We start from the raw sequence: 27,914 nt of genomic DNA on the forward strand, positions 1-27,914 counted from the left end.
GTCCAGTGCCAGGATTTCTGAGCTCAGTGGGTCTCAATACTGCTATCAGTAGACCCAACTCATCATCCTTCTGAGGGACCTGGAGGACCCTTTTCTGTGCCCCAGCCAGCCTGCTGCCACCTGGAGGACAAGGATATCTTCTTCTTCCTTTTCCCCCCATACCCTTTTGAAGAGGAGCAAGCTGGAAGGAGTAGCCAAACCACTTGCCCTAGTCACCACAGGGCGGGAGCCCTGCTAACTTCTGTTCTTTTGGGACAGAGTCTGCTTGAGCCTGAGAGACCCAGGAAAACAAAGACAAAGACTTTTCCCTTTCCCCTCTGTTCTCCTCTTCCTCATCTCTCATCTCTTCCCTCACAGTCTCCCTAGCATTTGGAAGTCCAGGAGGTCCAGGAGGGGGGCTGTCTCTAAAGGCTTTGCCTCCAAGGCTGCTATCTGCTTCATCAGGAAGGGCAGTGGGGGCAGGGTCAAGAAAGAAGTATTTTAAAACTCCACTAAAGCCAAACTGAAAAAAAAAAAAAAAACTCACAAAAACAAACAAACAAACGAACAAACCAGTGGCAGCTCTTCAGAGGACAACCTAGAATGTTTCAGACCACACTGCCAGCCCCACAGGAAGGATATCTCCTCTTTAAATGAGATGAACAGTGATCAGGACTCAGGGGTTGGGGGAAAGGGGCCCCACAAACAGACTGAGGAGGTGGAGGGGGGTCCAACTTGTTTCTGACCAGGACAGCTAGAAAAATGTCAAACTCTGGCTGCCTCTGGAGCTGCCCCATGGTGAGCCCTTTCCAGGAACAGGCCTGACCCAGGAAATAGTTCTCCCAATGAGGCTTTGAATTTGGGTCAGGACACTTGTGATCCTCTGTTTCCTCACCAGTCTGTCCCATCCACATCACAGGCTAAGGCCCAGAAGGGCTTTGCTACTTGCTAGCGCTTTACAGTTTATAAAGAATGGGAGCAGTGACAACCCAAAGGCTCCGGGACCTGGGCAGCATGCCGTCTGCTGCCTTCTTGAAGTTCTCTGGGGGCTGCTTTCTGGGTCGCCTTTAAAAAACGAAATCAAACCCAACTCAACAGTGTTGAATCAGCTGCTCACTCTACCAGACCCGTCCCCCCGATGTGATCTACAGCCGGGATCGCTAATGGTCACCTAGGGACAAATTAAAGAATTGAAAATGCTGAGCTTGAGAAGCCGAATTCCTTACACTATCTGGGGTCGTTAATCACCCAGCAGAAACCAGCCCAGCAAGCAGGAAAAGTGGCTAGAGGGACAGAAAGACAGCGTAGGTCTGTGCGCTGGTGTTTGAGGGTCTCAGGTGGAGGGATTCCAATGTAGTTGTGCACATGTGTCCGATGTGTTTGGAATCCGCGGCACAGTTGACGGTCAGCAGGAACCGTAAAGGCCGTTTCGGCTGCTCTAATCGCCCTGATTTTACAAATATATGTGAACTTGGTGATCGTCACCAAGGTAGTAAGGTTAGTTCGTGACTCGGTGGCCCAGTGAGTCGGGTCTACGCCCACACGCATCGGCTTCCCGAGATTTTGCTTGTTTTTTTGCCCAACGCGGTGAGAGAAACCGGAGATTCGCGTTCTGAGAGTCCCTGGGCCCCCTGGGAATCCACCTCGGGGGGCGGGGTGGGGTTAAGGGTAGTGCACCGAACGGGAAGGCGCGTGCCTGGAAAAGTGGGATGCTCGAGCCTAGCAGAAACAGGAAAGCAAGTATCTGGGGGTGGAGGGGTGTCACTTCTGTGCAGACGAGGAAGGGGAAGCTTCACTAAGCACCACCATCTAGGGTGGGGATCGCTACAAAATGAACATCCGGGAAACCTGGCGCTTGGGCTGGGTAGTCTGGCACCAGGTCTTCCGAGAAATAAGCACTCTCCCAGAGCCAGCCCCCTGCCCATCCGGAACCCAGGAGTACGGGCCTGGACACCCCTCCTCCTGGGGCCTGGACGCCGGCAGCGCAGCTCCCAGACTGAGACGCGGGGAAGCCCAGGCGCTGCGCTCTTCGCTCCTCGCTGTGCCGAGGCGGTGGAGGGCTTCTGGCGGTCACACTCCCCAGCGGGCAGGCTCCGGGCACTGGGTTCCACCAGGGCCTGCCCAGGCCCGCTTTTCAACTCGATGCCACAGTTAGCCGCTCTTCTAAGTAGCCCCAGAGCTATATAGAGACAATTTGTTTGGTGAAGCTCCTAAGACAATGGAAAGTTACGAGGTTTCCTGGATGTTGTGTTCGGGAGGCGGGGCCGGGACCCGCTGACGGCGGTTTCCCCAGCCCTATTCCCCCCCACCCCCCGCCCTGCCCCCTCAGCCACCGGACAGCGGAAAGAGGTGGCAGCCTACTCCTGCCCTTCGGCCGGACGACCCACGGCTGCCGCGCCCTCCACCTCTGCACCTGCCTGGCTGAGGTGAGATGCCCGGCGCGCGTTGAGGGCGGTGCGCGCAGGCCCGCTTCCAGCTGCCGGAGCGGCCGCGGCGACGTCCTCGAGCGACGGGCGGGAGAGGGGAGTGTGAGGCTGGGGGTGGAGGACCGGTAGGAAGTCCCCCCCCCCCCCGGGGATTGGGAAGAATAAGAATTTTTGGCAACCTGGGTAAAAGGTCCTAGGTAATTTTGCCTCACAGTAACTTAGGACCAGTCAACGAAGTTTTAGGGACCTTGGTTTTCTTAACTAGGATTGAGAATAACAACATTATGTTGTCTCCACGTCCTGGGGGAGTGACAGCTCTCTGGTCGGAGATGCAGTCCCCACGGCGGCTGGGGAGAAGCGGAACCCAGGGCAGGAAGAAAGCAGGCGCGCTCTCCGTGATTTTAACCCATCCTGCTCTGGCAGGAAAATCTGAAATTTAAAACATCAAAATGGCCACGCAGGGATAACGCAGGTCAAGTACAATCGAGGTGACACTGCGCATTTGGGCTTTCCTGGAAAGGACCGACCGCCGCGGTTTGGGAGCAGGCGAGTCTTCCGGCTGCCCCCGGGCGGGCCCCGAAGGGCGCGGGAAGCCCAGTGGGGACGTGGCGGTCCTCCTACTCGCCGTGCTTGGGAGGTGGGTTCTGCAGACGAGCGAGAAAAATCCCTCATCTCTGCCGCCTGGCTCCGCGATAACCTGGCGGCGAACGCCAAAAGGCGGCCAGCTCCTCCCTGGTATTCAACCCAACCTGGATTCAGCCTCTTTGGACGCAAAAATTCCCAAGCCCTGCAGACTCTCCACGCACTTCCCGCGGCTTCCGCCGCTGGACCCCGACCACCCTTTCGAGATTTTGGCGTGGCGGATGCCAAGCCCTGCTCTTCACAAGGAAAGGGCGAGGGGGCTCAGGGGAGCTCTGACCTAAGTGACCAGGCCTGAATAGCCGTCCAGTTGACCTGACACGTAGAAGCAAGTTCACAATCAAGATCCTGGCTACCTTCTGCCGGGAAAACCTGGGACTGGCCCGCATACCCCCCTTCCCCCCCGAATAATTCGAATCCTAACCTAATTCTCCCCAGTTCTCCCGGCAGAGCAGAAGTGACTTGCCTGCCGGAGCGCAGAGGAGGCTGACAAGGAGCCTCTGACGGCTACCTGGTAGAAACTTGGCGATTGGTAGCGTCTCCACGGTTTATTTGGGTATTTGGTGACCCCATCGTCCTTGATTAGCCACCCTCGCCCTCTCGCTCACCACGCCCCTACACAGTCCCCTAGTCAGTATTTGGGCTGGAACCTCGGGGCTCTGAATCTAGAGCGAGTGGAGTTGGTGAAGGCAAAGTTCCTCCATGCGCACAGAAACAGCGCAGTTACGCGGTTCCCCGCTGCGCACCCCGCGAAGTTGGAGGAGGAAAAAAATTTAAAATACACTGGGCAAAATTCATTGCTAAGAACACTTTGAAGTTGGGTAACTATTTCTGCGCCACTCTGCCCCACTCCTTCCCCCATCTCCCCCATCTCCCTGCTCAGCCAGATGCACCAGAAAGCGGCACTTTGATCTTGCAACGGAGTAATTTATATTTCTTTAAAACATTTTTTTTTCTGTGCAAAGATGATTGGACCGGGGAGAGCATAATGCAATTCCACGGGCTTGGGGCTGAGGAGCAGCTTTCTGGGCCGGGCCAGAGCTGGGCCCGGGATGCCAGGCACATCTGTTAGGGCCGGTTTGCAGCGCATTCCTCCTCGCAAGGGTTTTTTTCTTCTTCTCCCCCCTGGCCGGACAGGTCCGCGTGATTCACCCCAGGCATGAAGCTGGGCTTTATTTGTCTTTGACCTAGAGATGCTAGAGAAGTGTGGAGAGGTTGGCCAGGGCGGGGGGGGGGGGCGGGGGGCGGGAGGCAGGGGGGGTGGGTGGGTCCGGGAGGGGGGGGGGGGGGGGGGGGGGGGGGGGGGGGGGGCGGAGGTGTGCAGTAAGAAAGGCAATGAGTCAGGCTCTAAGTTCTGTGCATTGAATTGGAAGAGAGGGGAAGAGGAGCTCAGAGAGTAAAGACACCTTCTGCCTTGCTGCGAAGAACTTAGTACCTGCCACCGTATTCCCGGCCAGGAAAGGGGTAGCTGCAGACTCCGTGGGTGGAGGGCCAGTATCAACCCGACCTTTCCCGCCACAGGGATTTACTGAAATAAAACAGAAGTGCAAACTTTTCTGGCACTTTGCCTAATAACCTCAAATTGGATTAGATGCTTGAGAATATTGAACTCCGTACAGCGCCAGTCAAACGCCAACTCCACCCATCTGCACACCCAGCAGAGATCCTCCCTTTTCTGCGGAGGTCCTCCCGCCGAGCTCCCAGCGATCAAGGGCATGCTTGGAGTCTCGGATTCCCTGGGGTCCTTGGCGGGCCAGCCCTTTCACCCCACCACTTCCTATTCTCTAATTCAAATCTCTCCTCTTTCTTCTCTCGGAGACCTGGGGGCTGTGTATCCTGCAAGTCACAGATCTTGGAAGAGACACGCTGAAGGCTTACCCATCTTCCGTCGGCAGGGGGGTCTTACTAGGCCACTGGGGTCTCTGGAGGAGTCTGGTTTGTACTAAGAACCCTAAGCTAGGCGATTGGCTACAGGGGCTCTGCTCTGCCTGAGGAAGACCCTTTCCAGGCCACGTCCCTAATCCTCTGTCCTCACTTACCCTAAATTCTGTTCTGGGAAGATGGATCAGAGTGGGGGACACTGATTTAAGGCCCAAGCCAGGGTTAGGATTGTAGGCGGTGAAGCAGTCCTGCCCTTTTTCCTTCAATGTTTCCCCCTTTCTCCCCCTCTTCTTTCCTTTTATTTTCCCTTTCCTTCCTTCCTTCCTTCCCTAAGTTTTGTCTTTCCTTCTATCCTTTCTATCTCTTATGTTTCTCTGGATTTTATTTTCTGTAGCCTCTCAGCCCCAAAAGTCCCAGTCCTGTTTCTCAGGCTCTGAGGAGGCCACTCAAATTGCCCACCAGCACTGCTAGATCAGGGAAAGAGCTTGCTGGATGCCTGGGAACAAAATAGAAAGCAAAACAGAAGCTGACCGTCTTACAGTGGTAAGGGCCTCCCGGGGCCTGAGGTGAAGGCCTGCGACAGGGACTGGCTCCCCCTGCGCATTCTTTTCCTCCCTTTGCCCTAACACCCCCACTCACACACCTCCCTCTCCACCCCACAGGACACATATGAGGTCCGCTTCTAGTTACAGTGTAAAAATTCAGGAAAAATAGATGGAAAGGAGGCAAGTGAGAGTCCCAGGCAGGTAGAAAAGGGAACTGGGTCAGGTGGTTAGTTGGAAAAATGCATCTTGTGGCCCTGTGGAAAGCTCCTGGGCCAGAGAGATGGGGTGGCCATTACCAGTGAGAGCACAGGGGAGGCTGGAGAGCAGCATGGAGCTCCCGCCTAGGGAAATAGCCACAACCAGGACTCCAGCACATCACTACACTGCCTCGACAGGAGTTTTCCTGCGGCGTGTGCTCAGAGCAAGTCAGCCAGGGAGACTGGATTTGCCATCAGGGGGAGAGAAAAAATAGCCCAAGAAGAGAGGCTGCCAACATTCCACCAAGAAACCAAAATCAGGAAAAGGGAAAAAGGCGAAGGGATGGTCTGCCTGAATTTCAACCTCTTCCCGCTTTTTGGATCCTGCAGGAAGCAGCTGGCTGGGTCCAGTGCCTTGGCCATCCCAGGGACTGTTCTCCATCTAAAAAGCTCCCTTCACACCCACAGCCCTAACTCCCCAGGCCTGCCTGCCTTCACTGGTTGTAAAGGGAGGAGGCTGCAGTCCCCTGGGCGCGGAAACAGGACTGGACTCTGAGTCCGGCAGAACCTGAAGGTTTCCTGGGACTTTGGGGTATCCTTGCTGAGGTGCACCCTTGCAGGAGTGAGGATTCTGATGATGAGTCTGTTTTTCACCTACGGCTGGCTTGTCTGTGGCTCCACAGTGAGTCCTCCTTGGGCACCAGGGACCTCTGCTTTTCTCTCCTTTCCTACCAATTAAACCTAAAAGCTATTCCTCCCAAGCCAAAGTATTTCTTCCAAACTCCAAAGTTCACCCTTATGGTGATCCCCAAGGCCCTAGGAATTTTCCCTCTCTGTTCCCTTTTATGCGACAAATCTGCTCTCTGGGACCTCTGCTATTTTGAGGAATAAACTGCTGATAACCGTCAGTGCTGGGGACACAAGACCTGTTCCTTATTTGTGTTTCAAACAGATCTGTGCTGGAGAAATGAGGACTAAAATATACTATAGACCTCAAATTTGAGCCCTGTGAATATGTGCACAGGTGGGAAGGGGAAGGAGGTGGGAGGAGGAGAACTCACTTTGAAAATATTTGAGGGTCCACCCATAGGGAACTGCATCTTCCTAGAGACTTTGGAGTTTTGTTGTCTATGCCAGATTAACACACTCTGTTCTCAGGAAACTCCCAGTCTGAGGGCAGAAGTGATGGTCTGCATGGCACTGGCTACCATCCACCACGGGGTGGACAGATGCCAGTGGGGACCAACAGGTGCTTTGAACTGAGCTGGGATGGGGTGGGGCTCAGTTGCCTCCTAATTGCTCAGTTACCAGCCTGCAAGTGTTTTGGAGAAGATCTGTGCCTGGGGGAGGGGATGGGTGATGTGCAGCCAAAACCCTTTCAGGGAATAGGTGGTTTAGGGGTTGAATCAATACAGGATCTGAATACTGTAAAACCCATGCTTCTAAAGCGAAGCATCTCTGGTCCACTGGACCGCTGGGCCAGGAGGGAAGGTCCAAGGCTGGCAAGTCTGAGGGTAGAGGCCAGCTTGAGGCTGGTACCACGGAAAAGCCACGGGAGGGAGCCAACCAGAGCTTGGCAGCTTGATCTCAGTTGAGCTCCACCAGAGATGGCAGCCTTTCCTCCTCCCCCCGCCCCCCCAGTTCCTTTCCCCTGTGGCTGGTGGCATTGTATCTTTCCTATTCAGCCCCTGTGGGGTTTTACCCTGAGGAAAGGCAGGATGGATCTCTAGTCCTTTTATCTCCTCCCTCACATGGGGAAGGCCTTGGGGTGTATTTCAGATGGGGTAGGCTTTTTTCAGGCTGCCTGAGACAATTCCTTCAGACAATTCCACCAGTTCCTCCCCATCCCATTCCCTTTGCTGAAGTCCCTTAAAGGCAGAGACAACCTAGGCATATAAATTGCATGTTAGTGCATTTGCACACAGAGAGGCTGGAGGTATAAGGGATTGAGGCTATAGAGCTAGAATACCTGCAGTGAAAGCTGTGAGACCCCTGGCAAGTTACATAACCTTTTTGTACCTCAGCTTTCTCCTCTGTAAAATGGAACTAGTAGCCCTGGTTCTTGGTTCACAGAACTTGAAGTGGATGGAGTCAGTTTATGTAAAGCACTTAGTACAAGGCCTGGCACAAAATAGAAGGCTCAATGAATATTAGCTCTTCACAAGTGGTGCAGACGAGAAAGAGAGGAGATACGGAATGAGACTCAGCCCCATGAGAGGGAGGCTGTGGAAATACATACTTCTTAACTTGTCTTTCTGACTTGCCTGGAAGGAGGGGCCTCTGGATGGTAATGCCTCCGCTGGTTTTCGCGCTGGGCCAGAAGTTCTCATTTCCTGTGAAAGCGGTCAAGGAGAGCAATATTGGGGGCAGGGGTTGGTGGTGCCGTGCCCACCCTCGTGCCACTGCTCTTGGCCGGCAAAATTCTCAAACATTCTGGGGCTGCAGACACCACTCTGGATTGGGAGAATATGGATGCGCTAATTGTTCTGCCCTGGGATGCCTTCATTTGCCTGGATTGGTTGATGGTCCAAGTCTCTGGAAAGTATGTAAAGTTAAGTGGACACTTTTCTGGCTTAGAGATAGACAGCTTTCTTTGCCCCTGGTTTCCTGGGGTGCTTGGCTATGGGTTAGAATAAGATGACTGACTCCCCCCACCCCGTCGTTTTTTTTGAGTGCCACCAACATGGGATTGCCCCCGCCATTCCCAGTGGCAGATCGCATAACTCTGGCAATGTCAGCTTCTCCATGGACACTCACCGTGTGTCTTTGTTCTGAAAGACCACTGGAATTGGAAAACAACTGCAGATATGCATATATATGTAATTGGTTTTATATTATAGGTGTATATTTTGTATTTATAATAATGTTTTATATATATAAACATTTTGAGGGCTCATTTGCCAAGATGACAAAGGTCTCCACTTTGGTAATATCCCTTTGCCAGCTAATTTCCTTGTCACCAGCAATGGGATGCCCATCACCCAGGAGTTCTGGGTACTTTTTACACCCCTACTGATGTGGTTTTGTTCAAGAAGGGTGGAAGAGGTGGCTTATGAATTATGGACAAACACTGACGAAAAACCTCCTGTGACCTAGCTTGCAGGCCTCTTCCCAGCTCCTCCTCCAGGCAGAGGGCAGAAGCAAGCACAGTTCTGGCCCCTATAGCTACCCCAACTTCCACACACCCGAGGGGTTAATTCCCCAGCCGCTCCTTGGAGCTATGCAGTTGGAGAGCCGTTTTCCTACTCTTTTTGTATAATGGACAATTTGTTCTTCACTCCTGAAGAGGGAGAGGTTGATCCATAAGGAGGCTATAAATATCTCCTTGCCAGATTTTGCCAGTGCCGGCTCAGGCCCAGCTAGCTCGACTAGTTCTACCAAGTACATTTTTGCTCCTGGGTGGCTGATTTTTTATTAGTGACAAGCGAAATCCAAACACTTACAGCAAAAAAGCCATCACATCAAGAACCTAATGTATCAAATCATTTGCCTTTAGCTGCTGGTCTTTGTGGGTGCCCTTCCTCCCAGCCTGACTATTGCCAGCCGCTGTCCTCCATCCCAGCCCCAGGAACTCCTGAGTATCTCCTTTAGGTCCCAGGACCTTGGCCAACTGTGTTAGACTGTGGGGCCTGGGACTTCTCCCCCTCTTCATCCCTGTAAGCTTTGGATAATCCTTCCTCTCAGTGGAAAAACCAAAGGGAACTCTTAACCTTGCTTAGCCAACCACCTGCAAAACCCACCAGGAAAAGAGAGATGGAGTCACATTTAGGGGCAAACCTGGAAGAGCTGGGAGTCCACGTGTCAGAAAGAACTCAAAAGGATGCTCTGCTCTGTCTGGCTCCTGGAGTTTGGCATTCTGGCCCAAGGAAGGGACTGGATACAATTAAAAACTATACAAGACAAACCCCTGCTGCTCCCACTTGGTGTCATTTCTCACTGCCCAGTTTTTCAGTCCCCGCTGGGTCTTCAGGGCTTTGGAGAATGCCCTGGACTCCCCAAGGCATTGAGGCCTCAGAGAGTTGGTGCTCCTCATTTTCCCCTTCCTTTGTCACCTACGAGACTGTGCCTACAGATGAAGATCCATGCAGACGAAAGAGGACAATGTCAAGGCAGCCACACGGATTAAGATTCTGGAAGCCAGGAGAGGCCAAGGGACCTGTGGAGTTGGGGGAGAGATGCACCAGTAGGCATTCTGGTAGATTTCTGCAGACTTTGGGGCCAGCTGAGTGTGTGGGCAGAATTTTTCCCCAGATGGGGCGTGCCTGATGCTTTGTACACAACACTGGGTTGTTTCCACATGCATGTTTGATTCTAGAAAGGCATGTGTGTACACCCCTGTAGTTGCATGTGGTGCGTCCTTACTACTGTGTTTGTGTATATTGCCAGACAGATAAAACCATAGGCTTCATATAGTCATGCAAAATAGACGCATGAGCTTTGTACTTACAAGGTTTCTATACAAATATATAGTAGTTATGGATGTGCCCACGTTTATTTTGGGGTGCACGCTGGTGTCTTCAAAATTTGGTTTGGGTTGCCTAGGGTTTCCCTGCAACCCTGAGCTCAGGAAGGTGCCGGGATATTACCTTCTAGCCCAGGCCAAGCAAGGCGAAGGAAAAGGGCTGGAGGGCCTTCCAGAAAACCCCCTAGCCTCTCGGCCACCACGTGCCCGCCTCTCCCAGCTCCTGGGGATGCAGAGGCAGGCTCCTCCCTCACCCTCAGTGGGCTCAGCGCAGGCTCGAGGTTTCGCTTCCTGCGAAGGCGGGCAGGGCAGGAGCAGGCGGTGTCCAGGGCGGGCACAATCTGAAGGCGATGGTCCGGCTGCCGGCTGCCGGCTGCCGGGTTGCACCATACGCCCAGGGGAAAGAGGAGCTGGGCCTGGGGGAACAGGATTTCCTCGCCTCCTGGGCGCGGCCGCTCTGGGCATGGCCGCACAAGGCCCCCTTTGTGGAGGGGCCCAGCTTCTGCGCAGACCGAAGGCAGCGAACAATAGCGCAATGTTGCCGCCCGCCGGCCCAGGCTCTCCGGGTTACACCACGGCCGCCGAAGGCGAGGAAACCGGGTGGCGCTTTTTTATAGTTACAAACATAAAATCGGGGCTTTCTCCCCTTTCGCTCGCCCCCTACCCCAACGCCGATAGAAAGCAGATAAATTTATGAAGGGCGAGCTAAGAGAATAATTACAGGGTGAAGGCCGTTAAATTTTATTTCCAGTCCCAAAGGCAAAACCTGCGATTTTATTGCAAACATCTGGAAGGACCAAGAGGTGGGCACGCTGCTGGTTTAAAATAAAAACAAAAGATTTTATTTCGCGAAAACAAAAAAACATCATTAAAGACCCTTTCGCCCCCACGGACATTTATTTTAAAAAGTGTGAGGGGGTGGCAGAACAGTCAACGACGCACGCGGGTCCCAGAGCGCCCGGCAACCTGAACCAACCTGGACACTTGGACATGCGGGCTGCGGGAGTGGGCCTGCGCACTCTCTGCGGGGCCGGCGTCCGGCGGGCGGTTCCAGAAATCTGCTCCCTCCCACGCCCACCCGAGGGCTCCAGGCCAGTTTTGCCACCGCGTAACTGGGCACCAATTTGGAAGAAGTGAAAAGTGGGTACGTTGGCTCCGTATTCCCCGAAGATATGGTCACAGGAACAGAAAAACCTCAGGTCTGTTCCGCCTCCGACCGATCATCTTTCCTGCTTTGCTTAGCTGTAAGGTATTTAGGGCTCCTTCACTCTGCCGGAGGGGAGACTGAGGCATAGGCCATGCATTGACTTGCCTAGGGTCACACAGTTAAGAGCTGAAGGGGACACGTTCGCTAGGCATCACCTGCCTTGGAGTCCGGAGGGTTACCTCCCACCCCATAGTCGCCTCATAATGTTTTATATCTAGTGCCTAGACAGGCTGAATTCATTGTAATTGCCTCACCCCCACCGGGTGTCCTACTCAAGTGTTTAAGGGCAGACTTAGGTGTCCTGCTGGCAACTATTTTTAAATTTGTTTTCAATTACTCAAAACTGCAAAGTCCCAGCGCCTGGTAGATCACCTTGTGTTGAGGCGTTAGCATTGGTGGTATTCAGTGTGGAGAAACAGAAGGAGGACTGGTATATTGGGGAGGTAGGGCTGTGTTACCAGGACGTTTGTCCTTATGCTGCAGAACTCTGTTGTTCCTTTGAAAAATCAAAATATCTGGACATGCCATTTTCAAATGAGCAGTCATTATGCTGCTCTTTCCTTCTGGGCATTCCTCCTGTCAAGGCTAGGACTGGCCACCCATTTCTCATAGGTCCCTACAGGTAGTCAGTAGGGTCCTCTCTTCTACTTTCCCCTTGATTTCCTCTGACTCTTCAGGTGCTTAATAACCCCTTCCTCTTTGGGACACTGCAGGCATGGGGTGGTGGGAGCTCCAGCTTGTTCCTATTCCATCAGGGTGAGGCCTGAAATAGACCAGTAGACTCCACCCAAGACCCAAGGTTGGAGGCTAGGAAACCCGGCCATTGCCTCAGGAATTAGCCTCACGCATTGGGCATCCCACTTTTATTCGTAAAGCTTAAAGGGGAGAGAAATGGGTCATGAGATTTTGAAAACCCTTTAATATAATGACTGGAGGAAACTGCATAGCACACCCCCAGATTTCTAATTTAATCCCCCAAGCGCTCCTTTTCTTCTCCCAGTCACATAAAATTATACACTTAAGTCACAGACATCAAACCATCCTGCTTAATCTTTCTCCAGACCTCCCTACCCATCAGTATAAGATCAAGAACCAAGGAATGCAGGACCCTGGGCTGGGGTGGGGAATGGGGGGTCTCCCATTAGATGGAACACTCCTATTTTCCTGACTGATCCAAAGCAACCTGGCTTCATGACCCTCTGATTTGTTTTAATGGCCTAACCCATAATTCTAAGATTTGTGTATGTATGGGATGGAGGTGGGGACCACTTACGTGTGACCGGAAGGAAGGATGTAGGAGCGCTTCAGAACTCTGTGCAGAGTGAATGTTTGTGGGTGAGGTGCAGCTGTACGCTGTTGAAGGGTATATGGGTATATGGTCACCTTCATCGTGCAGGCTTTCTGGACCTGCATAACGGTACCTAAGTAAACCAAAAGTTGATCTTTTTGAGAATGTTCACAGCCCCAGTGAGGGTGTATGTCCTATGGTGCATTTAGTTCGCAATCCAAACTAGGTCTGCAGAGGGAAGGTGAGAGGCTGCCAGAGGGAGATGGGTGATACAGGCAATGGGGAGGAGGAAGATGCTGGAAAGGAAGAGAGGCTGGCCCCATTGCCACTATCTCACTGGGCCTGGTCCCTGCAGGCCCCTGCCGGCGAGGCTGGTGGTGGTGACACCAGCCAGAATCAGGCGCCAAAATAGAGGAGAGCCTCAGAGGAAGGTAACTAACTGCCTGCTCCTGGCCTGCCCTTGTCTCCAACTCTTTTGCTGAAGCCCAGCGGTGGTGATTGCGCTGTCACTTTCTGCCAGGGCTCCTGGAAGCGGCACAGGGTGGTGACTGAGATGGGAAACCCTGCGTCTTGCCACCCAGACTCCCGGAGTTTGCAGCGCAGCAGCGCAGCAGCGGGAGACGCGGAGAGGGGCTTTGCGGCGGGCTTCTAGATCCCAGGGTGCTTAGAGTGCTGCTCGGGGATGCCCAAGCCTGAGAGAGGCTCCTGGAAGTCACTGGAGGCCAAGCCCGGCTGAGTCGCACTCAACTGGTGGCTTCCATTATTCTTTCTGCATTTGCTGCGCCACGGGCTTCCTCTAGTCTGGCTGACGCCCAGTATGAGAGGACTCCCAAAGTGTTCTTATTTGCTTTCTTCTGGAGAGGCCCAAGGTGGGTTCATGACATTCAGCCCTTCCGTCCAGCACCAGAGCAGTTCCAACTACAGTGTCAAGGACTAGATTTACCCTGTGGTCAGGAGGCGACTGTGGCATTTCAAAGGCCCCACGGGGCCCTCCCTTCTCGCCCCAAGGTGGAAGGGCAGATGGGCGCTTGTTCGTCGGGAGTCTGCCACTGCCCTGATCCCTCTGCCCTAGGCTTGCTGACTCTGTTCGGGGCCTGGCTGTGGGCTAGACTTGTCTGCTGAGCTTCTCAGTCTGGTCTGTCGCTGACACCGGTGGGCTGGCTCTTTCCTGCCTCTTTGCAGGGGGATAGAAGAGTGTCGACCAGGGCACTGGGATGGAAAGATCAGGCTGCGGTTAGGCTGCAGTCCGCGAAATAGGAGACCTTTTTTTTTCTGCTTGGCAGGATCAACTTCTGGGCCCCTCTGAACCCGCTCAGCGTTGGGCTGCGCTCCGGGTCTCAAGCCGCCGGCGACGAGTAGCGTAACCCAGGAGGGGGTGTGGGAAATTAGAATGGCCAGAGTGCTGGATTGAGTTCCAGAGAAATCCCTGACGACCACTCTGTCAAAGTTTTTTGGTTTTGTTTTTGTTTTTAGAGGGTGGAGAGGGAGGATCAACGAGAGGGGAGAGCTGGGTTCCGAAGTAATCAGATTTGAAGGGAATTGTGAAAAAGCTTTTCCGCTGTCAAAGTTACTGGCCGGCCTTGCCCATCCATCCTCTGTGGGTTCTCCAGAACAGGCGCTCCGGGCAGTCAACGCTCAGATCAGCATCCACGCCGAAGGGAAGGCGAACAGTTGCTGCGTGCGGGCCCAGTCAGGATATCGGCCGAGCGCGCGGTAAACCGGGCGCCGCACCGCGGGCCTCTTGCTTTGCCGAGTCTACGTCTCCTTCTTCACCAGGTAGAACTGGAAAGAGGAAGCGATCATTAGATTTACAATTACAAGACCCTGGGTAGTAACGGGGCGTCTTTGTTTATTTCTTTCGTTTTGCGTTAGCCAGAATTGCTTAGAAATCGTACAACAGGAAAGTAACCTGTGTGGCGAAATCCCGGCTGACCCAGAAGGGCTTATAGCGTCTGGGGGCTGGAGCGAGATTATCGGGGTCGTTTTCGAGCGTTTTAGGACAGGTTGAGAGCCCCCAAACTCCAGAGCAGTAATTAAAATCACTCTGGGCTTGCAACGTCTATGAGACTTAGCAGATTTGGGAGGAAAAGATACGGATTTGGGACGGACGGGCAGGGGTTTGGAAAGGCGAAGATCAGACCTAGACTTTCGGCCCTCCCCTCTCCCCCACAGAGAACCCGTGGGGGACCGGGAAGCCAGGGGTTAAAGCGGCCCAGGAGCATCCCCGGACTGCCGGCGCGGAGCCTTGGCCCGAGCCTCAGTCTCTCCCCTCCTCTCATTGGCCCGCGCTCTTAGGGTTTCTCCTGTTCCCTCTTCGCCATTGGTCGGGGGCTGGCTTTTTTTCCCCTCAGTCTTTCTCTTCCTCCCCCTCCCTCTCCCTCACCCCACGGACAGGAGCGCACCGCCTGCCCCCAGCTCCTCGCGAAGGGAGGAATTTAGAAAAAAAAGTTTCCCAGAAGTTTGGATCAGAGGAAGGACGGGAACACCAAGAGAGGAAGAGGGAGAGGGAGGAGAGAAAGGGAGAGGGAGGAGAGAGAGAATAAAAAAAAGATGAAGTCCAGTCTACACAGCCTGTGAGCGCCTGCCCCGGTGGGTGGGAAGCAGGACTCGGGCGCTCATGCAGCGAGCGGGCGGCGCTCCGGGCGCTCGTTCCTAGCGGCTGGGGCAGCTAGGGGCGCGGGTCGGAGGCGGCTGCGGAGGGCGGGGAAGGACGCAGGGGGAGGGTGCCGAGGACCCGCAGGGCCGCCGCCTCTGTCTCGGCCTCTGCGCCGCCGCCTCTCCCGGGCCCGGCCCGGCGGGCGCTCCGAGCGTGAGGGCGCGGGCTGCTCCCTCAGTAGCGGGGGCGAGCGGAGGCCGGGGTGCGGGCGGCTAAGATGAGTGAAAGGAGAAGATCTGCAGTCGCCCTGAGCTCGCGAGCACATGCCTTCTCCGTTGAAGCCTTGATCGGCTCAAATAAAAAGCGGAAACTGCGAGACTGGGAGGAGAAGGGGTTGGACCTGTCCATGGAGGCGCTGAGCCCCGCGGGCCCACTCGCAGACTCGGAGGACGCGGCCGCACACGGCCTGGAGCCTCACCCGGGTGAGTGCGCAGGGCCAGACCGAGGGAGGAGGGCGGAGAGGGGACGCCGGGCGGCCAGTCCGCGGGCGATGTGGTGTGGAAGGAGGCCCTGCTGCCTGACGCCCTGCCTTTCTCCGACGCGGGTTTCCTTTTCTTTGCGCAAACGTCTTAAGCTTTCCGCAAATTCGCTGCAAACAATTTGTGGGGAACTGAGCCTTGCATATTCGTCGTCGAACTCAGGCAAGGAGGCCTCGCTCGCACCCTCTTCTCTTCTGGGAGCGGAGCGCACTGTTCTGGTATCTATAGCTGAGCGGCCGCAGGCCCCGGGGGTTAAGGAGGGGCACAGATCGAAGGCGACCGCGGGAGCGGAGAGGGGCTGGGATTCGCTCCTGAGAGCTCCAGTGGACTGGCGTGGAGTTCTCTGGCTCGACATCCAGTCTCGGGAAATGCCCAGTTTGTCCCATTTAGCCTTCGACCTCGGTCCTCGCCCTTCCCCCACCAACTTTTCGGGGACTCAAGTTCTTCTGTTTCCCCTACTCCGGGGACGACCGAGCATAATTATATTTCTACTTCGGTGGCGTTTACGGAAAAGGGATGTATGTTATAACCCTTACCCTGCGCCCTGGGTCACTCTTCAGGGCCGACATCTCTATGTATTGGGGGAAGCGGAGTGATTAATTATTGCCTTGGATCTATCCATGCACATTATATGCACACAACGCGTAAAACACAGAGCGGATGTTGGTGTCTATTTTAGCAGAAACCTGGGCGGGTAGTTGGTTGAGGGGGAACAACTTAACGTTTTGTATTAAGTGCCAAGATTTCAACTGTGCAAAACAGCCCGGGGGAACAGCTGTTGTCGGAAGAATCTTGCGCGCGCGCCCGCGCGAGCGCGGGCACGCGCATCCACACACACACATACACACATGGTCGCAGCTTGGTTTAGCGGTTTCAGAAACTTTCCAGCCTGGGATTCTGCTGCCATTCTGAAGGTGCTCCTGCTGACCAGCTAACGTTGGGGAGTAAACCTGGGTCAGCGCGCCGGAAAGCGGAACACCAGAGTGGGGGCGGCGGCCCACAAAAGGATGGGGGTGGCTCCGGGCCCGAAGAGCTTGGGGACTGAGCTTTGGGGCCCAGGGGCTTGGGGGCTGGAAAACTGGCCGACCCAAGGAGGGACAGCTGTCGCTTACATTTTCTCTTTCGGCAGTGACAGTTCAATTTCCATGCTCCTGAGGCTAATAATAACGCGATTAGCGGGTGACTTGCAGAGACCGAGTTTTATGAATTCTCCGTGTTCTTGTGGCCCGTTACGGTATTTGAGTTTAGTGCTGGGGAATTATTTTTATTAGTCGATGAAAAGAAAATTAAAAGGAGATTTATTTCGTCCGCTCAAATCTTTCTCTGTGTTTGGATGCGGGTGCCTGTCCACGCGGACCCCTGTGTGGGCAATCCAGAAAGGAACGCGTAGCTAATGTGTGTTTCCCATCTCTGGCCAGACTCTGTTTCCTCACCGCATTTATATGTTGTCAAAATCCACTTGCGCCTTCACACAGTTTAGTGGGAGTTCTTTCAGGCCTCCTGACAACTCATGGTTTGGAAGGTTAGTTTATTTTACTTTTCCGACGGTGGAAAAGACAGAAGTTACTTAACTGTGCGTGGTAGACACCCTGTCCGCAGGTACTTTTCTCTAGGGAGGGGTCCAGGTCCGCCGCATCTGGTCTAGGTTCGCTTGTTCAAAAGGACCAATACCTGTGATCATAATCAGGGACTCTGCTCGCAGTTTTCTCTTTTCCCCGTTTTCCTCTGCCATAGTGAGGAGAGAAATGGTTGGGACTAGGAGAGACCATTCCAGAGACATAAACCCGAAGACCTAACATAGAATTTCATGTCACACAGAGTTCAGCTGACCCATTCCCATTTCATCATTTTTTTTTTTTTTTAAGAAGAAGATGGGCGTTGGATTAGAGAAAACGAAATACGTTTGTGGGGTTGAGGCCCAGGAGGAGGAAGAAGCTGAAAGCTGAGAGTACTCGTGGGCCTTCTGCGGGACCGGCTACCAGCCCTGCCACCAGCCCTGCCTGGCTGCGTCGTGCACCAAGGGGATGTCCAAGTTCGAGCCCCAGCAGTGGCCAAAGCTTTCTTAGGAACCGGACATAGAAACAGAAAAGATCTTTCAGAAAAACTGCGTGGTGGAGTGGAGCCCCCGCAGTCCCCAGAGTGGAGGAGGCGGAGCTGCAGGCTCTGGGCCCGGATGGTAGCAGCAGAAGTCGAGTCCAGGGCTTGGAATCCCTTGTAGGCCTTTCTTTCTTTTTCTAATCCGGCGCCCTAACGAACACACATACATCACCTTTAAAGGTGTGTGTATGGTGATGGAGGTAGGAGAGGGGCCCAGGTGACTCCATTGTGCCCGGGACCAAGTCTCTGCCGTCCTTGGCCTCAAATTGTTTAAACTCTCTTCCCGAATTAGGACCGTGAGCAGGTTGGACCCGCCGCGTGGCTCGCCTGCGATAGTCTGTTGATAAGAAGTCAGAAATGGGTGGGGGAAACGACAACAGAAATAAAATTGCCACGGAGCTGGGGAAGGATTAAACAAACACGCATACAGACACAGGACACCCGCCTAGAGCAATCGTGTTTATAATTTTCACCATTCCCTCCCTCTGACTGGTACCTCCGTTTTTCCAACCTTCCTGTCCGTGCCTTAAAATCCCAGGATCCTGCGACAACCCAGGGTTAGATTTTAATGTTTAATTTTTATTCAAAGACGTGGCCTTTTGCTTTTTCACAGCCCGTTTTTCTTTCCGTGTCCGGACAGAGCTGGCTTTAGTTGGCGCCAAGCACCCGCAGCCTGGGGCGCCAACCTGCAGCAGCGGGGGACCAGCCTAGCCTATGCGCTGTAGGAACTCACATATCAGAGGACACACCGTATGTATTTCAAAAATTTCCACCGAGCCTGCTGGTCCCGAAAAACCCCGAGGCCCAAAGGGCCTTGGAGAAGGGCCCGTGAGGTGCCCTCATTATTGCCAGAACTCCGAGTGTTCTGGAGAAGCCGCCAGGACGCAGTCGCCGCAGGCTCGGGAGGGTCTCCGAGGAGCCTGACTCCCGGGCCTTGCTTACCCCCGCCTCTCGCCAAGCAGCAACAGGGAACTCTTTTGAGCCAGGATCGCCCAGAGCAGCTGCTCCGGCTGCGGCCTTGGAAGTATATTTCAAGCACGCGGCGGCGCCATCTGCGCTCGGACCCCAGCCCCGGCTCCACCCGGCTTCCCCCGCTCGAGTTTGGAGTTTGGGTTTTTCCCGCCCAAATCCACAGCCGAGTAAGGCCGAGGTCCGGTCTCCCGCGGAGCGAAATAATTCAAACCTTCTGCGAAAGGATTTCCCCCTCCAGGGCCTACGGCCCTGAGCCTTGCAGCCGAGGCGCTCCAGAGGCCTAAGAATGTGGCGGCGTACGCGGGTGGACACACAAAGCAGGCGCAGTCAAGAACGTGAGGGCAGGTCCCTACTCCGCGCACACGTGCACGTACGTCAGGCTCGCGCGTCCTGTGCACCTCTCTGCGCGATCCGTAGTGAAATAAGACAGGATACGCCCGTGTAGTGCCCCAAGGCACTTTCTTCTTTCGAATTACCGAGATCAACAGTTCACGCGAATTAATCTGCCAGTTTATGGCTTGTTTGCTCAGAGTAAGACTCCCAAGATTTTAATCCTGACATCACCCCTCCACCCACCCCTAATCCCCAATAGGGAAACACAGGGTCAAAGCGGAGGAAGTGACTCTTCACTGACGTTTAAGTAATGGAGAAAAAGCGAGGAGTTTGAAGCCTGTGGGGAGAATGTGTTTGCGCGGGGCAAGAACCAGCCAGGGCGCAGGCCGGAGCTTGGACTGCCGTAAAGGGTGTGGGGTGCGCTGGGCGAGAAGCCATAGTGTAAGTCTGATGTAGAGCCCGGGGCGAGGAACACCGGTTCCTCAGTGGTACGTGCGCCGCAAAAGCCAGTGCATGCAGGTCTCGAAGGTGCCAGGCCTGAACCCTGAGGATGAGCCAAATGTGGTGCCTGCTGGACATGCGCAACGCTCTCGCCTGCCCAGTCAAAACGGCCTTACGCGGTGGCCGCGTCTTTGGTGAGTGACCTTGTGTGAAGGGGACTGAGGAGGGTAGGCTAGATCTGAATTCGTCGTAGGCTGGTGAGGATGGATGAGCTCGGGAATGAATGCCAAAAGGCTTTTTGTCGCGCAGGTCGGACGTTGGCTGAGTCAGACGCCCTCTGGATGCGCAGGGCTTGGAAAGCACACCCCGGTGGCTCCCGGGAGGTGGGCAGGGTTATGAAGATGTTCTGTGTAAATCCCTGGCCCTTCCACCAGGAAGAAGGAAACTGTTCTAACCCCCTCTATCCCGTAGATGGAGCAAACTGATGGGAGGGCAGTGGGGAAGACAGGGAATTGGGAAAACCCTAATGCCCAGAGTTTGGAATGTGATGGAAGGGAGTGTGCTGTGTTTTGTGCCCCCTCAAGTCATCCCCCGTCCCCCCCGCGGGCTTCACAGCTACTTGTGAGGCACGTAGAAGGCTCAGGGCTAACCGGCGAGCCTCAGGTAACGGTCTCTCCCTTCGCGGCTGGGCGGTACAAGGCCCCTCGCTGGGCTCCGCCGCCCGCCTCTGCCCCTCTGAGACTGGTCCGACGCGCCGGGAGAAACCTTCTCTGGACAGATCAGCTCACAGCGTAGGCGCTCAGCGGTTCTGAATTTGCGTCTTCCACGCCCCACCCAGCACCATTTCATACTGAACACTATTTGGGTTCAGACCTAGCCACTTTCGAGTTCCTGATTTTATAGGTTAAACTCCCAGAAAGAGAAGTTCGCGGGGTGACGTTCATGCAGGGGGAAGGGGGGATTAAATTGTTTTAATAGTGGAGTTCGTACTGAAATTATATTGACGTATACCCGCTGCCGGTTTCCTGTCCGCCCCCCCCTTACTTCAAATGGTATCATGGCCATCTTTTAAATATTAAAGGAAATTAGTTTAAAATCAATTAATACACCCAGCACCCGAGGAGCGACTGACGAAGGGAGCTAAACCTAAGATGAACGGGTATTAGTGGTTTGCGTTCGTCCATTTATTTGTATAATTTCCTTCGTGTGTGCGCACAGGAGTTTAATGGAAGCTAGTCACTCAGCATTAATCGTTCATGTTGGGCCACGAGGGGAGAAGGACAAATACCTTTTGGCTCAGAAGACCAGAAACATTTTGTTCATCCAAGCTTCTCCAGGGCACTGCTTAGTATTAAAGAGTGAAATATTCCAGGTCTGTCACAATTGTTCTCTGTATTGCCAAAAATATAATATTAATAAGATGAGGGGACTTTTTTGAGTCCTGATTATGGACTTGGTTAGAATTTATTTCTCACACCCAGGAGTAAAATGATTACTTCTTAAATCTGTCAGTTCCTTCTCTAGGTGATTGTAGAGTTAAAAACAAAAACAAGACCGGACTGAGCAGATTCCACAGGGATAAAGAGCAGAGAGCAGAAGGGCATTTCATTTCTCTTTCTGGAAAAGCAGAAATCCATCTAATGATTATTATGGGGAGGTGTAGCTAGTTATTGCTTTCTTACTACCAAAAGACAAAGACAAAGTAGTTCAGCAGGAGAGAATATTTAAGTGGTTTTCTAGTTTTGACCTTTTGGGATATTTTTCCACAGGGTAAAGTACGGAACTGGTGGAATCTTTCCCCCTTCTTTCTCGCATCCCTGTGGTTTATTTTTGCCTTGCCTTTTCTGGTTTCCAGCGAGCCCTGAATTTTATAAGTGCATGACTGCGATACAGGGGTCTGCACTGGGAACAGCAATTAGCAAATTTATAAATTAGGGCCTGTTTACACGTCTTTGGGCATGGATAATCATTACTTAATTTAAGTGAGGCCCTTGCTCTAAGTGTCAGGATGGAAAATGAGACTCCGTAGGGAGGATAGAAGGTGAAACGGGAAGAGGTGGGGGAATTAAGCAACTGGTGACGACAAATCAACATTGATGCAGTGCCATTACTGGCTTCACTTTGAGGCAGGACATTCTGCTGACTACAAACTGATGATGAGCTTTTTTGATACAAGACGGGAAAATAGGCCTTGCATTTGATACTCTGTTCTATACTCTTTTTACCAGCCAGGGTTCAGCTATGCCCTTTAGGTGTAAGCGTTATAAAATGTATTAAAGAGTATATAATCAACTGTATGTGTTTACACACAAATTTATGTGTGAAATCTACTGCTCTGAATGAGACATAGAAAACATCTCAGGAAATACCAGAAAAATATTAGAGAAAATAAACTGCCTCTCTTATTTGTGGAGCCAGTTAACAAAAGGAGAACACATAAAATTTGGGGGGGGGGTCAGAAATTTTGTCATCTCTAGGTATCCACTTGACAATTCCAAGAGAATTACAGATTTGAAACTTCTTGGTATTGGCATTTTCACTTAACTGTCAAATTAGTTTAAGATTTTGACCAAAGTCCAAGAGAGAACACTAGAAAAGGAAACTGTACAGATGCAATTTAAAAGAGCAGGAAGAGTGGAGGGTTTTTTTCTAACTAAACTTGGCTTTTAAATTTGTGAATAATGCCACCTTCAGCTCCGATGGGCAGAATGCTGGCTTGTATTGAAGTATAATTTCATGTTCTTCCATGCAGAGAGTTAACAGAATCACTAAGGGAAATCTGTTAATAGAAATAACGAGAGAAACTGTGATTTGGGGATAATAATTTAACAACATAGAAATATGTGCAAAAATATTCTATTTGTCCTCTTGTATTTTCTTCAGCATAGCTGCGGAGGCTAAATGAGCTGTTTTCCAAATTGCCACACACTTTAGAAGATTAACAACAACCCCCCACCCCAAGTCTGGATTGCACACGCAAATCCTAACATAGCCTTCTTTTAAAAACCGAATACTACAGGTAACAGTAGAGTTCCCTTGAAAAGGATCATCAGAGGTCATTATTATGTACCTAGCTGGGAGCCTTAGAGTTCTAGCGTCTAGTTCTCAGCGGAGTGAACTGAAATTCTTACTCCCAACACCCGCTGTCTTCTCGGCTGTCCCACAACCCCTAAAGTCTCGTCGAAACCCCAGACGGGGGCTTGGAAAGCGGTAAGCCCCTCTTACGCTCCTCCACTTCCCCTCCCCCAAATTCTCCTCTCCCCACATCCTGTACCCCTCCCCCCACTTCCTATACGCACGGTGAAACGCCCTCATTTTCCCTCTTTAAAAAAAATTAAAAAAATCAGATGAAGTTTCACCGGGGAAGGATTTGCGACTCTTCCCGTGAAACTATCCCTGGGAAAATAGGGCGGGTCGAGTGACCTTCCTCAGTTAGAGAATCGGGCCGCAGCCGCGTCTCCCCTCCTCCGGCCCCTCGCCCGGGATTTGGTGGCGCCTTGGGGCGGGAGCGGCCGGGTCAGGAGCGCCCGGGCCTGGCCACAGTGCGCGCGGCCTCGGCTCCTGCTCCGGCGCTCGAGGCTCGGTCCCTGCCGGCGGGTCCGCGCCGCCGCTGGAAACCAGGAGGTGCGCAACCCCGAGGGATAGTCGGTGCCCCTCTCAGCTCCCTTTACAGCCTGGAGCAATGCAGGCAGTCGGGTAATCGGGAAGGCCTTGGTAAAAGACCACCCCTTCTCCCCGCAAAAAATCACGGAGAAAAATCCAAACAAACAAGAAACCCCAAAACAACCCCCCCCCCACCGAACCGAAACAAACACAAAAACCCCCAAACTCCCAAACGGAACCCAAGGATCTTACACCTCGCGCCCCGAGGGGAGTCTGAGCTTTTGCTTTCATCAGGCTAAACAAATATCCAAGGAATTAAATTGACTTCAAAACATTAGCAATTAGAAACCAAGAATCCTTCGGCCCGAGGAACTTTTAATCCCTAACCATTTCCAAATGGGTAATTCTAGGGTCAGTAAATATCATAGCCACTCCGTTAAAAAGGAAGGTCATTCTGCCGGTTCTTGGAGAAGCAGAGGATTCCCGGGTGCCTCAGACGGTCCGTGATGAGATGGTCCCCCTGGCTTCTAGAATCCCCGCATTGTTCAACCGAGACAAAGGGACAACAAACAATTGCCCTTCACGCTATTCTTGGAGATTAAAAACAGTTTATAAAAATAAAAAAATTAAAAAAAAAATAAAAAAAAAATAAAAAAATTAAAAGTAAAAAAAAAAAAAAAAACAGTGAACTAATTCTTCTTATTCTAAAAAAAAAAAAAAAAAAAAAAAAAACCACCCATGGAAATAACTACTAGGCACACTATGCTGGGTAAGAAATGGGTGGGAATGGCTACAGCTCCACTTTAGCTGGGAAAAGAGTCTTCCCTGGAAGGCTTCAAAGTATCAATCCCACCAGGCCCCAGGGCCCAGAATTTTAACCTAGGCTTTAGGGAACTTGGGTGATGTAGGGCTCCTGTTCTTGCTCCTTCTGAAAAATATATAGTTGATTTTCACCATAGGGAGGGGCAGGCGTTGATGCCAGTGAGTGAGTGATTGTGAGCACAGTAGTGCTTTCCCTGGGTTTGAGAAAGCTTCCTCTATCTAGTAACCTTACACTTATATTTATTTTTTATTTGCAACAAAGCTGAGGGAGGGATTATGTACTGATGCACTGTTTAGGGAAAAACAAGGCTTATGAGACAATCTATGAGTAAGCTTGCATAAAAACGTTTCAGGAAACTTAATTGCTTATGTGGACATCTATGAGTCTTCACTATACTACAAAGGTTTCAACACAGGCCCTCATAGTGCAGATTATATCCCTGTATTATGGTAGGAAGAGGGCTTGACTAGCTTAAACTGGACTTAGAGTCTAGCACTAGCTTTATCATTAATTTTGGAACCAGAGATATATAAATGTTGAAAAAGTTGTTTTAAAGTTGTTTCATAGCCTCAGTTCCTGGTTTGTGAAATGAGGGAGAGAGATTCAAATGACACCTGAGGCCCCTTTAGTTATAGGATTCTATAATCTTGTTAAATTTTTTTTCTTGTAATACTAACATTTTCTCCTGAGGTACCTTAGCCATCATTTGACCCATTCTTTTGTTGGAACAAGGGAAGTTTTACTGCAGTTGTAGAAAGTAACAGTAATAGCAATTCAAGGTTAAAAAAAAAAAAGAAAAAAAGATTTTTTATTGCTAAAATTAAGAGCTTCCATAAAGCTTTTGAAAAGTTTTTAGATTAATATCACATGTTCGAAAGTTCTGGATCTAGTCCCTTCTGTTTGATGTAACCTATTGTTGCTTGTGTGACTGCCTGGGACCCTCCTGCTGGGAGAATTCTATGGCGTTAGTAGATTTAAAGAAAATACAAGTTATCTATGCTTTGGACATTTTCTGTGCCATTCTCAGAAATAGCTGGAAAGACCATGCATTTGAAAAATGAAGACTGAGAAAAACAGCTTCATCACTTATAAATTGAATGGATGAGACCTCCCTTCCCCCCCAAGAAAATCAGTTGCCCCTCGTTACTCTCTGAGCCTGATGGAAAGCACTAGTAACTATTTTCCATGTCTAGTCTGCTAAGCCGAGGTCTTGATCTGGCAGAGAAGTGAGAATGCTAAAAGGATGACTTAGTAACAGGCAAAACGCTTGTCAACAAGATAGATCAGAAGACAGCTTAGCATTCAAGACCTCTATTCATAGCTGCTGAACTTGAGGGCAGGGTCAGACCAAAAAACTGGGCCCAGCATACACCTAGGAAGGATTCTCATGTTTCTATCTGTGGGACTGTCTCTCCTTATAGACTTACACAGCTGGGCCAGTGACAGCTCCCCACTTGTATTTGATCTCCCCATTCTCTACAGCCCCTTCCCCTGTGTAGACTTGTGTCCTCAGGGACCTTATGGATTTACTGTCATCCCCTTTCACTACCACCCTATAAACTGGTATAAGGCAGGGACCTTGTCTTCATTGTTTTTGTATCTCCAGAGCCTAGTACAAGTGGTTGGCACAGAGCAACACTTACTATATAATGATTATAAATAGCAACATTTGTTGAACACTATGTACCAGCCACTGTGCTAAGTTGTGTATTATATGCTACAGTGATATAACATAACATAATATAACACACAATATATAGTTGTATGTAATACATATTAAAATATGTATTAGTATTATACTAATACTAATATATACTATACTAGTATAACTAGTATATTGTTATACTAGTATAACTAGTATAGTTATGTTATATTATTATATAATATGTGTGTTCTAAATCACAGTATGATAATCATGTATATTCCAAATAATATACAACTATATATATATATAGAATGTATATGTGTGTGTATGTGTGTGCATATACATACACCCACATCCCAAAGCACTGGTATGAGACAGTAATAATCTTACTATTATCATTTCTATTTGGTGCAATGAATGAATGAGTGATATGATATAGTGGCTAAAAGCTCAGGTCTTGAGCTTAAGAATGCTTGTTCCTGAGACCTGGTTCCAGCACTTGCTAGACCTTGGACAAGTTCCTTAATCTCTCCCAAACCCAGTTTCTGCATCTAGGAAATTGTAATAATAAATAAACTCATCAAAAAGTGGTTGTGGAAAAAAAAATAAGTGGTTGTGAGGGGGTGCCTGCGTGGCTTAGTGGGTTAAAGCCTCTGCCTTCAGCTCAGGTCATGATCCCAGGGTTCTGGGATCGAGCCCCACATCTGGTTCTCTGCTCGGCGGGGAGCCTGCTTCCTCCTCTCTCTCTCTCTCTACCTGCCTCTCCCCGTACTTGAGATCAATGTCTATCAAATAAATAAAATAAAATCTTTAAAAAAAGTGGTTGTGAGGATTAAATTAGTACCTGTAGAGGAACAAAGGATTTGGCAGTGTCTGTGATTCCTGTCAATTGACTTGACACTGAGTATTCACTTTGGTGACCAGCTTGATGAGAAATTGTTGCAAATTATAAATCTAGCAGACACCACTGCTCTCCCCGGTCTTTTGCTTTAAGTGGGATGTTTGGGACTTGAAGGGCCATTGGTACTTGGTCTATGGTTAGAAACAGAGGAGTGAAGCTGAGTAGGAATGGCTGGCTAAGGAAGTTAAATAGGACTTTGCGGGCTGTTGCTATTCAGGGTTCCGCTGAGGCAGAAAGCCAGCCTCGGAGTAAGCATCTGAGGCAGGGAGAGAGGGCTTCAAGGGTGAGGACCCGCTGTCTGGCATGCAGTAGGAAGAGAGGGTAGGTGGAGGGTGGGGCAGGGAGCCTCAGCTTTACCCGCTCCCAGGAACTAGGCTCTAGCAGAGGACAGAGGGGCCTTTCTGGATGTGGGAAGTGGAAGAGCACAAGCATGTTTTTCTGGTTAGTTTCTGGTATTGTTACCTGGAGCCCAGAAATCCCCAAATGGTCAGGTCTTATCTTATGGGCGATAAGGAAGATTCATTTTGTGAAGCCTGTGTTCCGATGGCCCCCAAGGTTGGGCAAAGTGAACCAGCTGCATTTAGTGATCGAAATCCCAGTAAAGCATTGTAGGTGTTGCTTAGTTGAGGAAAAAAAAAAAATAAAGGGACCTAGTTTAAGGACAATCTATAATGAAGTAGACTGTCAGGAGGAGGAGACTGGGAAGTCATTTTTTAGGGAAAACAGCAGAAGCCCCAGCCATTGTGTTAGAACTTACATCTGGCTGCATGATTTTGCAGTTTTCTTCCTTCCAGCAAACAGAAGCCTGGGTTTGATCATTTACTATTTTTTTTTTTTAAACAAAACTAGTTACACCCCAGACTTTGCTTATATTGATTCCTGGTAGCAGAGGAGGAAAGTGCATTCCCAGGGGAAGAGGAGCTGAGATCTCTCCCAAGGCCTCCTCCGTGGAGCCCAGCACCCTTCAGTAGTGACACTCAGGCCCTGCCTGACCATCCAGAGGCGGGGGGAGCTACTCTGCCCTGGCTAGAACTCAGGTTTCAGTCTTCTAAACATATCTGTGCACCACATTTTATCTCCAAGACAGCTGTTTCTTTACTTCCCCAGTCTTACAAACATCTTCTTCTCTCAGAGTGCCCACCATGCTGACTGATAGGGACTCCTATGGATTGAGGGCACACTCTATACCAGGCACTATACTCATGGTTTCATTCATATTGTCTTCTTGCATTCACCCAATAGTCCTGAAAGGGAGTTGACTGTTTCTCCATTTTATGCATGAGGAAATTGAGGACCAAAGAGTTTTAATAACTTGCCAGTATCCTTAACCACTACACAAT

The 27,914-nt window shown here is 51.2% G+C and overlaps 1 protein-coding gene across 1 annotated transcript in view; it reads left to right on the forward strand.

Moving 5' to 3' along the window:
- Window positions 1-15,002: 15,002 nt before the first annotated feature.
- TBX15 (T-box transcription factor 15) overlaps window positions 15,003-27,914 on the forward strand; it is a 103,192-nt gene continuing 90,280 nt past the window's right edge. Inside the window, exon 1 of the mRNA XM_004771050.3 lies at window positions 15,003-15,702. Coding sequence (XP_004771107.1) covers window positions 15,498-15,702 — 205 coding nt within the window. The 5' untranslated portion in view covers window positions 15,003-15,497. The remainder of the gene's footprint in view (window positions 15,703-27,914) is intronic.

Source organism: Mustela putorius, unplaced genomic scaffold (genome assembly GCF_011764305.1).
Source record: "Mustela putorius furo isolate JIRA1106 unplaced genomic scaffold, ASM1176430v1.1 tig00000585_pilon_pilon_pilon, whole genome shotgun sequence".
NCBI lineage: Eukaryota > Metazoa > Chordata > Mammalia > Carnivora > Mustelidae > Mustela > Mustela putorius.